This window comes from Mya arenaria, chromosome 2 (assembly GCF_026914265.1).
Source record: "Mya arenaria isolate MELC-2E11 chromosome 2, ASM2691426v1".
Taxonomy (NCBI): domain Eukaryota; kingdom Metazoa; phylum Mollusca; class Bivalvia; order Myida; family Myidae; genus Mya; species Mya arenaria.
The window spans coordinates 17,329,990-17,345,069 of NC_069123.1; the positions used below are offsets into that span (position 1 = coordinate 17,329,990).

The window sequence follows — 15,080 nt, forward strand, 5'->3', positions numbered from 1 at the left end:
ACACTTGGCTATTCAATGATTTATCACGGACAGGAACACGCTACCACTTGGCTATTCAATGATTGGTCAAGGACAGGAACCCGCAGCCACTTGGCTATTCAATGATTTATCACGGACAGGAACCCGCTACCACTTGGCTATTCAATGATTTGTCAAGGACAGGAACACGCAGCCACTTGGCTATTCAATGATTTGTCAAGGACATGAACCCGTTATGCACTTGGCTATCCAATGCTTTGCCATGGACAGGAACCCAATTGGCTATTCAATGATTTGTCATGGACAAACACCCGTTAACGACTTGGCTATTCAATGATTTGTCAAGGACATGAACCCGCGACCACTTGGCTATTCAATGATTTGTCAAGGAAAGGAACCCGCTACCACTTGGCTATTCAATGATTTGTCAAGGACAGGAACCCACTACCACTTGGTGTTTTAATGATTTGTCAAGGAAAGGAACCTGCTAGCACTTGGCTATTCGATTGTTTATCAAGGACAGGAAACCGCTACCACTAGGCTATTCGATTGTTTATCAAGGACAGGAACCCGCTACCACTTGGCTATTCGATTGTTTATCAAGGACAGGAACGTGCTACCACTTGGCTATTCGATTGTTTATCAAGGACAGGAACCTGCTACCACTAGGCTATTCGATTGTTTATCAAGGACAGGAACGTGCTACCACTAGGCTATTCGATTGTTTATCAAGGACAGGAACCCGCTACCACTAGGCTATTCGATTGTTTGTCAAAGACAGGAACCTGCTACCACTTGGCTATTCGATTTTTTATCAAGGACAGGAACCCGCTACCACTAGGCTATTCGATTGTTTATCAAGGACAGGAACGTGCTACCACTTGGCTATTCGATTGTTTAACAAGGACAGGAACCCGCTACCACTAGGCTATTCGATTGTTTATCAATGACAGGAACGTGCTACCACTAGGCTATTCGATTGTTTATCAAGGACAGGAACGTACTACCACTTGGCTATTCGATTGTTTATCAAGGACAGGAACCTGCTACCACTTGGCTATTCGATTGTTTATCAAGGACAGGAACCCGCTACCACTAGGCTATTCGATTGTTTATCAAGGACAGGAACGTGCTACCACTTGGCTATTCGATTGTTTATCAAGGACAGGAACCCGCTACTATCTGGTTATCCAATGATTTGTCAATGACAGGAACCTGCTACCACTTGGCTATTCAATGACATTTTAAGGACAGGAACCCGCTACCACTTAGTTATCCGATGATTTGTCAAGGACGGTAACCCGCTATTACCTGGCTATTCAATGATTTGTCAAGGACAGGAACCCGCTACCACTTGGCTATTCAATGATTTGTCAAGGACAGGAACCCGCTACCACTTGGCTATTCAATGATTTGTCAAGGACAGGAACCCGCTACCACTTGGCTATTCAATGATTTGTCAAGGACAGGAACCCGCTACCACTAGGCTTTTCAATGATTTGTCAAGGACAGGAACCCACGACCACTTGGCTATTCAATCATTTGTCAAGGACAGGAACCCGTAAACAACTTGGCTATTCAATGCTTTGTCAAGGACATGAACCCGCTACAACCTGGTTATACAATGATTTGTCAAGGACAAGAACCCGTTATGCACTTGGCTATCAAATGATTTGTCAAGGACATGAACCCGTTTTGCACTTGGCTGTCAAATGCTTTGCCATGGACAAGAACTCGCTTCACTTTGCTATCCAATGCTTTGTCAAGGACAGGAACCCGTTAACCACTTGGTTATGTAATGATTTGTCAAGAAAAGGAACCCGCTACCACTTGGATTGTCAAAGATTTGTCAAGAAAAGGAACCCGCTACCACTTGGCTATTCAATGACATGTCAAGGACAGGAACCCGCTACCACTTGGTTATCCAATGATTTGTCAAGGACAGGAATCCGTTAACCACATGGTTATCCATTCATTTGTCAAGGACAGGAACCCGCTACCACTTGGATATTCAATGATTTGTCAAGGACAGGAATGTGCTACCACTTGGCTATTCAATGATTTGTCAAGGACAGGAACCCGTTAACCACTTGGTTATCCAATGATTTGTCAAGGACAGGAACCCGTTAACCACTTGGTTATCCAATGATTTGTCAAGGACAGGAACCCGCTACCACTTGGCTATTCAATGATTTGTCAAGGACAGGAACGTGCTACCACTTGGATATTCAATGATTTGTTAAGGAGAGGAACCCGCTACCATTTGGCTATTCAATGACTTGTCAAAGACAGGAGCCCGCTTACACTTGGATATTCAATGATTTGTTTAGGAGAGGAACCCGCTACCATTTGACTATTCAATGACTTGTCAAGGAAAGGAACCCGCTACCACTTTGCTATTCAATGCTTTGTTAGGGACAGGAACCTGCTACCACTTGACTATTCAATGCTTTGTCAAGGACAGGAACCCGCTACCACTTGGATATTCAATGATTTGTCAGGAAGAGGAAACCGCTACCACTTGGATATCCAATATTTTGACAAGGACAGGAACCCGCTACCACTTGGATATTCAATGATTTGTCAGGGACAGGATGCCGCTACCACTTGGCTATCCAATGATTTGTCAATGACTTGAACCCGCTACCACTTGACTATCCAATGCTTTGTCAAGAAAAGGAACCCGTTACCACTTGGATATCCAATGCTTTTTCAGGGACAGGAACCCGTTACCACTTGGATATTCAATGCTTTGTCAGGGACAGGAACCCGCTACCACTTGGATATTCAATGCTTTGGCAGGGACAGGAACCCGCTACCACTTGAATGTTAAATTCTTTGTCAGGGACTTGAACCTGCTACCACTTGACTATCCAATGCTTTGTCAAGAAAAGGAACCCGTTACCACTTGGTTATCCAATGCTTTTTCAGGGACAGGAACCCGTTACCACTTGGATATTCAATGCTTTGTCAGGGACAGGAACCCGCTACCACTTGACTATCCAATGCTTTGTCAAGAAAAGGAACCCGTTACCACTTGGTTATCCAATGCTTTGTCAAGAAAAGGAACCCGTTACCACTTGGTTATCCAATGCTTTGTCAAGAAAAGGAACCCGTTACCACTTGGTAAGCTAAGTCAAGTAAAGAACCCTTTAGCCGCTTTGCTAGCAATGCTTAGTCAGTCAAAGGAAGGAACCAATTAACCACATAGCTTTCCAGACCCGTAAACAATTTGGTTATCCAATGCTTTGTCAGAGATAGGTACCCGTTAGCAACTAGGCTGTCCAATGCTTTGTCAAGCAAAGGTTCCCGTTAACAACTTAGCTTTCCAATGCATCGTAAAGGAATGGAACCCGTTAACAACTTGACTATCCAATGCTTTGTCAGGGATAGGTAACCGTTAACAACTAAGCTGCTCAATGCTTGGTCAAGTAAAGGGTACCACTAACAACTTAGCTACCCAATGCTTGGTCAAGAAAAGGGTACCGTTAACAACTTAGCTACCCAATGTTTGGTCAAGTAAAAGGTACCGGTAACAACTTGGCTATCCAATGCTTTGTCAGGGATATGAATTCGTTAACAACTGAGCTAGCCAGTGCTTTATCAGGGAATGAAAGCCGTTAACCATTTCGTCAGGGATAGGAACATTTTAGCAACTTGGTTATTTAATGCAATGAATACAGTAAAACTGCGGTCATTCGAACAGGCGGTCATTCGAGAACCGGCTGTCCTTCGAGGTCGAAGCTTAGTCCCGAACAGTTTTCCTTCTATTTTCGTTTTAAATCTACTGACGCTGCATCGAAACTTAAATAAGTCGAGGTGTCGAGAACAATAGCCGGTCCAAAATACACAAATTATGCACAAAACCTTATGACTCCCTCGAGGTCATTATGTGCTTTTTGTAAAAATAAACTTTTCTATTTATCCATTTATAGGGTTTCCTTTAACATTTTTATAACATTTAGTATACCACAGGCTTTGATCAAATGTGCGATTTCTACAACACAATACATAATCGATGTCTTAGTAAACATTCGGTTTGACGGCTTTCAAACTTAAAATACTCTGAAAGACAATTCAAAACAGACTAGGAAATTGAAACTTGGGTCGTTCGAAACAATGGTTCCTTCGAGGTTTTTACTCGGACCCTGACGTCCTCGAGCGATCAAAGTTTTATTGTTTATTTAATGGTTTAAACTGATATAGATTATTCGGTATTAGAATGAAAAAAACAAAACATTTCTATGTATTTAAGAAAAGATGTCTTTAACGCAAATGATATTTCACAGCTGAGCGGCACTTTTAAGGAATTTGAGTTCGGCTTCACAGAACAAAATTCGTTTACATCTACAGTACCTTATGCTGTATTCTTGATATTCATTTTAAGCGACTACATAAATAAGTTTCAGATGTTTCATGAACATTTTCCCAGTTTTAAGTCTAAATATCACCATACACGTGTTTACCGACTTCATGTTTTCAAAACGCATAATTCAAATAATAATTTAAGTTTCCATAGTATCAGTGTGTGTATACCACGTGATAAATGACGTCATATATGCTACGTCGGAAGGCAATATTTTGCTTAAAATAAAGTCTTAAATATCACTTTTTTTTACTACACCATTTTAAATACAACGAAGGGCAGTCTATGCCGCTTAAAGAGCCCCGCTTTCGTTTTATTACCGAAGTTTGATAAGGTAAATAGTTTAATCAAACACTTCGACAAACCTGTTTCCAAAATAATGTTTTGACAGTGCTTCGTCAGACGGCCGTATTGTAAAAAGGTTTGTCGAAGTGTTTGAAAAAGCTGAACTCTCTATCAAACTCTGGTAAAAGACTGAAGGCGGGGCTCCTCAAGAGGCGTAGAGTGCGCTATGTTTCATCGCAAATGGTAAAGAAATGGTGAAGTTATTTTTGTTTTAAGTCTTCATTCGAAGCAAAATAATGCCTTCCGACGTAGCATTTATGACGTAATTTATCACGTGGTATACACACACTGAGTATGGTCTGCATGACTTTAATCTGAGACATGTCAGGTTCTTTAATCCATACCCCGAGAACCTTTTTGGAGAGCTAAATATGTATAAGTAATGAAGCCCAAATTATCTTTCGAAATGTTGCGCTTTACATTGTTCTTTGCAAAAATATGGTGGCAAAAGATATCCATGAAACTAAAAGTCCTTCAATTGATAGGAGGGTATATAAAGAGGCTTGAATAATAAAGAAATATTCCAGAATCGAACTATCTTGTTTGGATATTTAAGTACCAAATGTCTGATCAAATAAGCATCACGGCCACAAAACCTTATTTATATGTCTGACTTGTCTGTTAAGTTCTCAAAAAGGTGGCATACTAGGTTAAAGACGAGGCTGTAAAGTGCAGATCTTGTATGAACCTCATCATTTCTTATAATGTCCGAAGTGCATTGTATGGCTTTCTAAGTGCGGATCTATTCGTATTATTCTCCATATTAGTACCTTTATGGCACTTCTATTCGCCAGCAATATCCTTCATATTTGCTGTTGTTTAACACATCAACCATGTAACGCTGATATTGGTATTAATGCCTTCAATTCAGTCATAAAAGATAACTCACAACAGAACACATCCCAATTTTTTGGAAAACTGATGAAAAAGTCATTTTTCTTAAAGTATTCGTAACGCGTTTAGCCATAAAATAGACATTTTCGAACCTAAATATGAAAAACTGCGAACTGATCTTTTGTCAGCTGTCTTGTATCACTGGTTTCTAGACATTTACACAGAATTTGGTTCATTCCAAGACAAAAAATAAAATAAAGTTGTTTAAGCGGTCAACCTGAGGGAGTACAGCTTTTTTACCTTTCTGGCAAACGATACATTTTTATTGTACTTAAAACGAGGAAAACATTGAAGCATCCGTATACGCTATGGAATTTACCGTATCTTGTGGTGTGCTTAAATTATGGCGTCCTGGGTCGGTATTCAATAAAACTCTTAAGCCATTTCGTAACTTAAGTCAAGTTCTTAAGTTAAGTATCTCCCTGGTCATATTCTATGATAACCTAATGTTATCCGAAATACTTTATTTTCATTGATTTTATTGAATATATATGTAACAAGTTATAAAATTATTTTTCTGATCAGTTGACTTTAAACAATATAGAAATCGACTTAAGTTAAGAAATGACTAAGGAAGTTTTATGAATACGGCGCCAGCATATTTCTCTTCGAAATATTTCAAAGCTTAATCCGACAATCATATGGAGACACTAAAGTAAAAATTTGAGTAGTTTATTTAATATTATAAATATATATATACTTATAGTTATATGGTAAAAATTAACAGCACCTAGCCGTTTGTTTCGAAATAGTTTTAAGTAAGGTTAAGGTGGCTCACGAAGAGTTTTGTTTCCGCAAGAAGTATGCATACCAGCATAATGTTCATTGAATGATAAACATAGCAACTTTTGTATTCATTCCAAAAGCGTTAACTTTTTATAATACTTCATACGCAAAACATACTCGATAGCGCCACCACTACTCGACAGCGTCACCATTAGGGCAACAGCGCCACCACATTTATTAATATGTGCATTTTTCCTTTTTAAGAAGTGCTTATTAGTTTTGTTGTGTTCCGGCTTAGGTACAATACATAACAGTTATGTTTGCATGCGTGAGAATGTTCTTACGGGATGAGTAAGCACCGAAATGTACTTGCTATGCAATCAGATCTCAAAATATGCACAAGTCTGATTCGGGAGAAAAGCTCCTGGCACCACAGTTTGCACAATATTGAAACGACATAGTAACCAGCCTACAGTAGAAGTGTTCTTACACGGTACCACATTCTCCAATAATTTGCTGGGCAAATAAATTGGTCGCTTCACTTTTTTGATTTATGACTCTGTAAAGACGATACGGGGGCCTTTTGTAACAAACGGCGCATATTTTTGAGCAATGCATAGTTTTTTGGTCATTTTTACAAATCTCGACAGTGTTATAGCATTTTCTGAATTTTCGGAGCTGGGGAAATTATCGTCAGTATACAAAATCAACATAACAAGGTGAAATACGAGGTAGAAGAGCAAATATTGGGCTTCAACTTACCGCTGCAACGCTTCCTTCCGTCGCGAATACCGATGACAGATGCTCAAATAGTCAGCAAGTTCCGGTGGTCGCTCCTCCACAGTGGTACAGCTCACTTAAGGTTGCAATGACAGGGAAGCTCACTGTGTCCGGTTGAAATAAATTAAATGTACGCATCTGCACAGCTTTTACCTCGAACAATTCTATTAAAATAGATTTACATATAGCCATTACTGTACCACTTATTCGGTCACCAAAAGAAATGGCTGCGGATGAAATTAGACAATATAGCGAACAACCAAAATCGAATCATTCGCTTCAGTTCTGGAATTCAAACCAATATAAACTTCCAAGTTTAGCAAAATTAGCTTGAAAGTACCTTGTTTTCCAAGGAACTTCAGTTGCTACTGAGAGTGGGACATACTCTCGTCGGAAAGGCCATGTCTTTATCAAGACGCTTTTGATGCCATGATATTTGTCAATGAAAAATGCAACCAGTGGCACTGAATGGCCCTGATGTGGTCATATGTTCAGTTTTTGTTCACATGTGTTGCCTTATATAATGCACCAGTCAATTGTAACCACGGCCCCCCGTCCCTGGGTATACCGGAGATAGCTGGGGAAATGGGCCTGTTTTTGCCTTTCAGATTGCCCCGCAGTATGCTGTGATTTTGTCTACACGCAAAATAAAGCAGGGAATATTCCTTACCTAGGCTCCCTGGGGTGCGGGGGCATTTGGCAGGGATTTGACAATCAGTTCGTCCTTGCATTTTACCCGGGGTTGGCTGGACCGAAAGTCAATGTCCCCGCTATTCCCCAGACCTTGGGAGGCCGTGGTAACAATTGACTGGTGCATAATAGTATGCGAATAAAAATGTCAAACTGTTGATAATCTTCATCTCTAACCAATTTTAATCCTAGAAAAAATATCGTATGATATATGAAATATCGGTAATTTTGTATTGATACAAATATCGATCATTTCAATTGATACTCAGCCCTAATATGCCATATGGTGGGGCGAAAATGGATTCAACGTATAAATTCTATGAAACTCTGGACTGTGTATGACGTGTTATAGAGGATGCGAATACACGAACAGTCAGTCATTGAATGAACTAGTGAAATTATTAGCATACTACTGTATTTTAAAGGAAAAATACGAACTAAGACAGAGGTTCAGGTTAAACCATTATTATGGCCTAATTAAGGCGTCGTCTTTCTGCCACATGACATTTGTTTTGTATTTTCGCCCCGACACATGGCATATTTTCGCCCCGCCACAAAGTGACGTATTTGCCCGGCAAAAATTCATAAGTACGCAACGGAAATTAATAGCATACTAATGTAATGAAAAATACGAACTAAGATCTGGCTTTGTGTAACTCCTTATTATACGACCTTTATAAAGTTCAGAGGTTCAGGTGAAAATATTATTATGGCAAAAAAATTAATCCGTTGTATTTCTGACACATATATAGCATATTTTTATTTATTGATTTATTTTTTTTTTTATTTTTTTTTTTATTATTTTTTTTTTTTTGGGGGGGGGGGGGCGGGATTTTCGCCCCGACACATGTGATGTATTCGCCCCAACACATTAAAGTGTCGTATTTTCTCGGCGAAAATACATAAGTACGAAACGGCAGCAAAAAGCCACCATATGAAACAAGTAGCTCAAATGCACCATTCTTAATGATTGCTTCACTGCGCTCATCTTCACGACAATTTTAACATTCTCTCAAGTGAATCGAACCTATTCGATGAACCTAATATACAATTAAACTTTGTGTTTATGTATAGGTTACATGCTGCACACATTAACTTAAACAAACAGTAGTTCGTACATACCGACCATGACTTTAAGACAAATAAATTACGTGAAATTATCTCTCGCGTTAGTGTGGATATTTACTTCAATATTGCTCATAGCGAAACTGATGCTAGTAGCTGATAAGGGCGGTATCCATGTTAAGCAGTGGGGACTGTTAAATAAAGGTAAAATTGGGTTTATTGATAATATTGATATAGAAAATTGACGTTCATTCAAAAGAAACTGAAATATGCATAATAATTTCTATTTAAATATCACACTTCTTACATTATTTTAGGTTTATATACTAATTACATTGCATTTTAAAAGTTCGGATTAATACATAGCTCTGTAAGGAAGGTGACTCACATAGTATTTTTAAAACGTAATTGCTAGGTAGTATAAGTGTCAATTTTGAGTTTAAAACATGTTAATTTCTTTCCTGAAAGGTAGTTTGTTAACTGTAAGTCATGAAAGTACGGAAACTTTTCTGTATTATTCTTTTCTTGCAAATAATATTAGTTTTGAGATTCCGTACAATCTGACTCTCTTGTCAGAAATTAAATAGTAAAATTATCCTTAGATATAAGACTGCTGACAAAAAAATCAGATCGCAAAGTTCATATATACGGCGGAACATTGATGTGTTATGTACGGTGGCATAGAGGTGACATGTGTATGTTTTTATTGATCTCGTGCGCGCGACATACATACGAGATACTACGTCGTGCGCACGAGATACTATGTCGTGCGCACGAGATACCAAGTCGTGCGCGCTAGATATTATGCTGTACCCGCTAGATATTATGCCGTACGCGCTAGATATTATGCCGTACGCGCTAGATATTATGTCGGGCGCACGAGAAACAATGTCATGCACACGAGATACTAGTTATGACTAAAAGCATTACTAACGCTTTAAGAAAAATCAGTGTATCGGCATAAAACATTAATTTTCGAAAGTAAATTTGAAAAACCACGATCTTTTTTTGTCAGCAACCTTATATTACCGGTGTCCATACATTAACGTAAATATTAGCTCATTCCTAGACAAAAATCAAAACAAAAAAGTTATCAAAACCGTGTTTAGCTTTTATCGAAAATATTAAGTCTTAAAGGTGCTAGACACCAGAATTCAGACAATACTGTTACAGTAACAAGCCTAGAGTTGACAATGCGAGCTAATAGGAGGCCGACAAACATCCCTTTACATGGTTTAAATCATAAACGCAACATTCATGTTGCTGTCTCATCTGTGTTTTTCCGTTTAAGATAACGCATAATGGTTTCCCAGTTTAAATCATATCTGTTTATGAGTACAGATAAATATTTCGACGCTATTTTTAAAATTTTGATCCTACTGGAATTTACGTGATAGACAACCATAGTAAAATTTAAATTGGAAAAATGCGCAAAAAATGCGAAACAAAAAACATGTATTGTAAGCGATGTATCACAATGATGTCAATTTCATGTAAGTTTTTGACATGTTTTTGCAATTGTATTATCTGGTGTCTAATCCATTTAAATTGAAGGTAAGAGTAATGATTTGCCTTTATCACTTTTTACCAAACAAGTGTTTTTAATTCAGGGACAAGTTCACGAACAATGCTACGAAGCTCCAAGAAATTACACAGCTCTTCAAAAACAGTAAATGAGGATTTTACACCTGTGATTATCGTAGCGTATCCACGGAGTGGCTCCACGTTGCTAGGCAACATTGTACAGAAAAGTACAGATGTGTTCTATGTATTTGAGCCTTTGTGGGCACTACACGAACATTTCTTCAATAACACTTCTGCCATACGCGGACACAACCTTGAGTTTAGGTAAGTAATGACCTGGCCCCAATTTCTCGAAAAAGTCTCTTATAACAGGATTAAACTAAACCCAATATTTTTGTCTTTCAATAGTTTGCTTTATATACTCCTTTAAATGCTTTAATACTTAAGATAGGAATTATCGTTACGATTATCACAATAAATTAGTTTTCATTTATCAAAATTCACTATAAATAGGTATTTTGGATAATTGCAATAAGCTACTTAAGCCTGTTAAGCTTAAGAAGTTTCAAGAAATTGGGGCCTGAAGTCACAATAAATTTGTCTTTCGTATGTAAATGATAATTACAAAACCAAACTAGTACGTTGTTTTCAACTGAAAACGGAAAATATGTCTTTACAAATTGAGCATTTCAGCTATTGTCACTACATAAGTCATTTAAAGGTGATCGATGTCTACACATGCAATTAAAAACCCTAAGTAACTGTTTTAGGTAAATAACTGATATTGACCTGTGGAGTGGAATGTGACCTTTTCATGAGTCAAATAATTACATATTCATTTGCTTCAGTGATTTTAATTTTTATCATATCGTCTTATATCTTTATAATTTTTCTATCTGTTCCTTTTTTAAATCTGTTTAACCTTATTTCTGATTTAACTGATTGACATCATAAATTTAAAATGTTCTATTAGCTGCACTCTCACAGATTGAACGATTGGACAACTTTTTATTTTTTGTCTTGGAACGAACCAATTTTCGCGAAAATCCATGGAAACCAGTTATATAAGACTGCTGACAAAAAATCAGTTCGCAGATTTTTATATTTAAGTTCAAAAATTGATGTTTTATGCATTTTTCTTAAACCGTTAAGCCAAAAAACATCAATTTTCGAACGAATATAGGAAAATCTACGATCTGATTTTTGTCAGCAACCTTATATCATTGGTTTGCAGATATCTACGCAAAAAAAATGCACTTTCCAAGACAAAAAATAAAAAAATGTAAAAATGGTAAATCTGTGAGGGTGCAGCTTTAAGGAATATCAGTCAATTTATCTCCTGAATTGATATCATTTGTAATTAATTTCAGGCGTCGTCGCCCTTCCATGACGATGAAATATGAAGCAGATACTATTTTTAGGGCGTGGCTTACATGCAATACTTCCACACTAGTGGCTAAAGAGTACCGAGTTTACAAAAACTTTCTGCCACTTGGTTTAAAAACAAACGCCGCAACCTCCGAATGCTTAGATTCTATAGACCATCCGATTTGCCGGGCAATTTTGCGTAGAGAATGTCTCAAGTCGAAGATTCGGGTCATTAAAACAATAAGAACTCCAATCGACTGGTTATATAACTTGATGGAAGAATTCCCAACGTTAAAGATACTTCACTTAGTACGTGATCCTCGTGCAACCGCTAATTCATTGTGGCATTTCGACTTTTGTGGAGCTGAAGATTATGTTGTTAACAAAGAAAGATACGTTAAATGTTTGCAATATCTTTGTGAAAAGATGGACGATGACGTTTTGTCATTTAGAATTATGAAGGAGAAGTACAAGGAACGAGTTCACCGGATTTATTTCGAAGATCTGGCAATGAATCCTAATGCTACATCGCGTAAACTTTATGAAACCTTAGGTATCCATCATGACAAAGAGATTGAAAACTATGTACATATGATGACCAACGCTAAGGAGGATTCAGTACGTCCACTTGGCACCTACAGGAAAAACTCCCGGCTGGAGATTGACAAGTGGAAGGAGCAGTTGAGTGATTCTGCACTTTACACTATACAGACATTGTGTCATTACTCGATGAAGAATTTGGGATATAAAACCATTTATTATTAAGGTAATGGAGTCGTTACTGAGGAAGTTAAGTCTAAACCAAGTAAATGCACAATTTTGTGGTCAGTTATCTTAAAGCTGAACTCTCACAGATTTATCGTTTTGGCAACTTTTTTTGTCTTAGAATGAGCCAATGTCTGCGAAAATATCTTACAACCAGTTATATAAGACTGCTGACAAAAGATCAAAGCGCAGGAACACTACATGAGCAAATTTCACCATTTGATGAAGGGTGTCTGGTTTTGATAACTTAGTTTAAACACTTCTAAGGTTTTGCAACACTTTTTCGTCATACATTTTTTTTTTTTTTTTTTTAACAAAAACATTAGCGAGTACCTTTAAGACTAGACTGTTAGTACTTTTAGTAGCTTCCTCTACGTCGTTTAGGTTTAATATCTTAACAGAGAAATTGTAGGACAATCAAAGGGAGGTTATTGGAAGATTTTTTTAAGAAGAAAGATGTTAGAGTAGTTTTCCTTTGATTGTCGACTAATCGGTGTTTTATATTTCAACAGAAATGTAATACACTGATTACAATTATCATTTTAAAGTATACTTTATTGAAAGCTCGTACAAATAAGGTGCACACGCTGTGTGTCATTTTACTAGAAAATCGCGTACTTTACTATGTTGGTCATGATATCGTTGTTTTGTAGTGATTTGCAAATTTTATCTGGTACCATGATTGAAGAAAATACAAGTTTTAATTCAGATTAAGACTCAGAAAGGTGGAAATAAGTGTTGCAATATCCCTACATCACATATATCCCATTATGTGTTAGTGATGTAAAAAATATGTATATCCAAATGACTTCGCTTAACCTTTTTGACTTTTTTTTTAACTTCAAGAATGTGAAAAGATGTATTTTTCGCAATTACAAAATGCACCAAAACTTTAAGTATAATCTAAATTTAGTGCGCACAACATCATTACGAAATTTGCATATCACGTGACTTTCTGAATATCTAAAATTCTTTGTTGCTTTATATACTAATGATTGGCATTTTTTAACAAAGAAGTTTTTGGTTTAAATATTTTTTTAAACAAAATAATTCTTCTTTAACTGTTATTTGCATAAATATTTCATTTGAAAGCTCAATTATATTCAACTGATGGAGGTTATAAGACAATTGTTATTGACACAGTACTCTTTCGTGTGTTTGGACAAAAGTATTATTTAGTGGGATGCAAGCCCACGCCAGTAGTCAAGACAAAATATTTTTTATCGTCTGAACCACTAGACCACCAGGACTTAAAACAGCAGTAAACGATATTTTGACATTTTAACAATACATTAATGATATCACGTGATAATGTTAATCAAACAATCACGAAACAAGAAAGCTGTTAGTTAGTGTTTATTAGTGTTGTTAACGTATGTATGGTAACAATTTAATATTTTTTGTTATTCGGCCACATATTGGTCTATGATCTTCAGGTAAACAAATGTCCTGTTATGTTTATTTATTTAAGAAAGAGGATGTTTTTTCATGTGGAATTTCATCGGAAAAATGTTTAGTATTCCTTTAGTTATTTATCAAGTTTAATCCGGCAACCGCTCAGGTACTGTTTACAAAGCGCTATGCTCCGCCCATTTATCTACCTCATTAGCATACAATGAGTCAGTGGTCAAGTTAGTGATTTCGTTGGTATTTCCCATACTTTTATTTTTAATAAAGCATCGTATGGGCCTCGGGATTTTATCGCACATTATATGAGACTCTATCATAGTAATATACTCACCTTTTTCTCTAATTATTTAGTCCTCAGTGGCACATGGACTTTAAGTACGACTAAGTTACATATGCAACAGTTGTTTTTGTAATGTTTTCTGCTTAAAGGTTTTTAAATAAAATTAATATTGGAGTTGACTACTAAATAGTCCCGTTTTAGGCTGCAACGAGATCTACAAGTGCTACATTTAACAGTGCATTTTCATACCCACTTGAGTCACGGATCGGCCCACCATTAAGAAATATAATTATTTCCATATTTTTTGTTTTAACCCTCATCCACGTGTTTTCACAAATGTCTTGTTTACAGTTGTTTCTGGTGGATTTGAAACTTCATCAGCAATCATCACGTACACATGTATACGGTAATATAGGTATTTAAATGATTAGAGTAGTTTTAAAGGAATCTATGTAATGTGTTACTTTTAGGCATCTCATCAAAACAGTTATAGCTGAATAAATGTAACAAAAAATATTTGAGTTGTGAATTTGCTTCGTAAACCTTGTTTAAGCCACAAGTAGACCCGGGTTTCAGTGAATTTGTGTTTCACTGACCGTTCCATGGCGTACCATGGCGGTACTCTCATCATATATCGGTAAAGCTATATTGACGAGTGTGGTCTGTGGGAAGGGTCTGTATTAAGGGGACAAAAGTACGCGATTTTACTCTCGCTTTTTCTCCGTATTCACGTTTAAAGTGCCACGATGATCAAAATTGCGTTCCTGTCCACATTTGTGTATTTGGTGTTTATATGTTTGTTTTTCTAGCGCATAATAATTTCGGTCCATGCCTTGTGCTCCTAAAGAGGGTTTATGTTTCGACTTCTGTCGCTTGTCCCTGTAGTTT

The 15,080-nt window shown here is 37.1% G+C and overlaps 1 protein-coding gene across 1 annotated transcript; it reads left to right on the top strand.

Annotated features, from left to right (window-relative positions):
• Positions 1 to 8,904: 8,904 nt before the first annotated feature.
• Positions 8,905 to 14,704, top strand: LOC128224319 (carbohydrate sulfotransferase 1-like). Its single transcript, XM_052934134.1, has 3 exons — positions 8,905 to 9,049; positions 10,456 to 10,693; positions 11,740 to 14,704. The coding sequence occupies exons 1-3, from the start codon at positions 8,908 to 8,910 to the stop codon at positions 12,500 to 12,502; spliced, it is 1,143 nt and encodes a 380-aa protein (XP_052790094.1). The 5' UTR covers positions 8,905 to 8,907; the 3' UTR covers positions 12,503 to 14,704.
• Positions 14,705 to 15,080: the final 376 nt, after the last annotated feature.

What these genes read in the sequence shown, in the direction of transcription:
- LOC128224319 (XM_052934134.1), top strand. Translation starts at nt 8,908, where the DNA reads ATGACTTTAAGACAAATAAATTACGTGAAATTATCTCTCGCGTTAGTG. An exon ending in GTGGGGACTGTTAAATAAAG is followed by an intron (nt 9,050 to 10,455) that starts GTAAAATTGGGT and finishes TTTTTAATTCAG; the next exon opens with GGACAAGTTCACGAACAATG. An exon ending in GGACACAACCTTGAGTTTAG is followed by an intron (nt 10,694 to 11,739) that starts GTAAGTAATGAC and finishes AATTAATTTCAG; the next exon opens with GCGTCGTCGCCCTTCCATGA.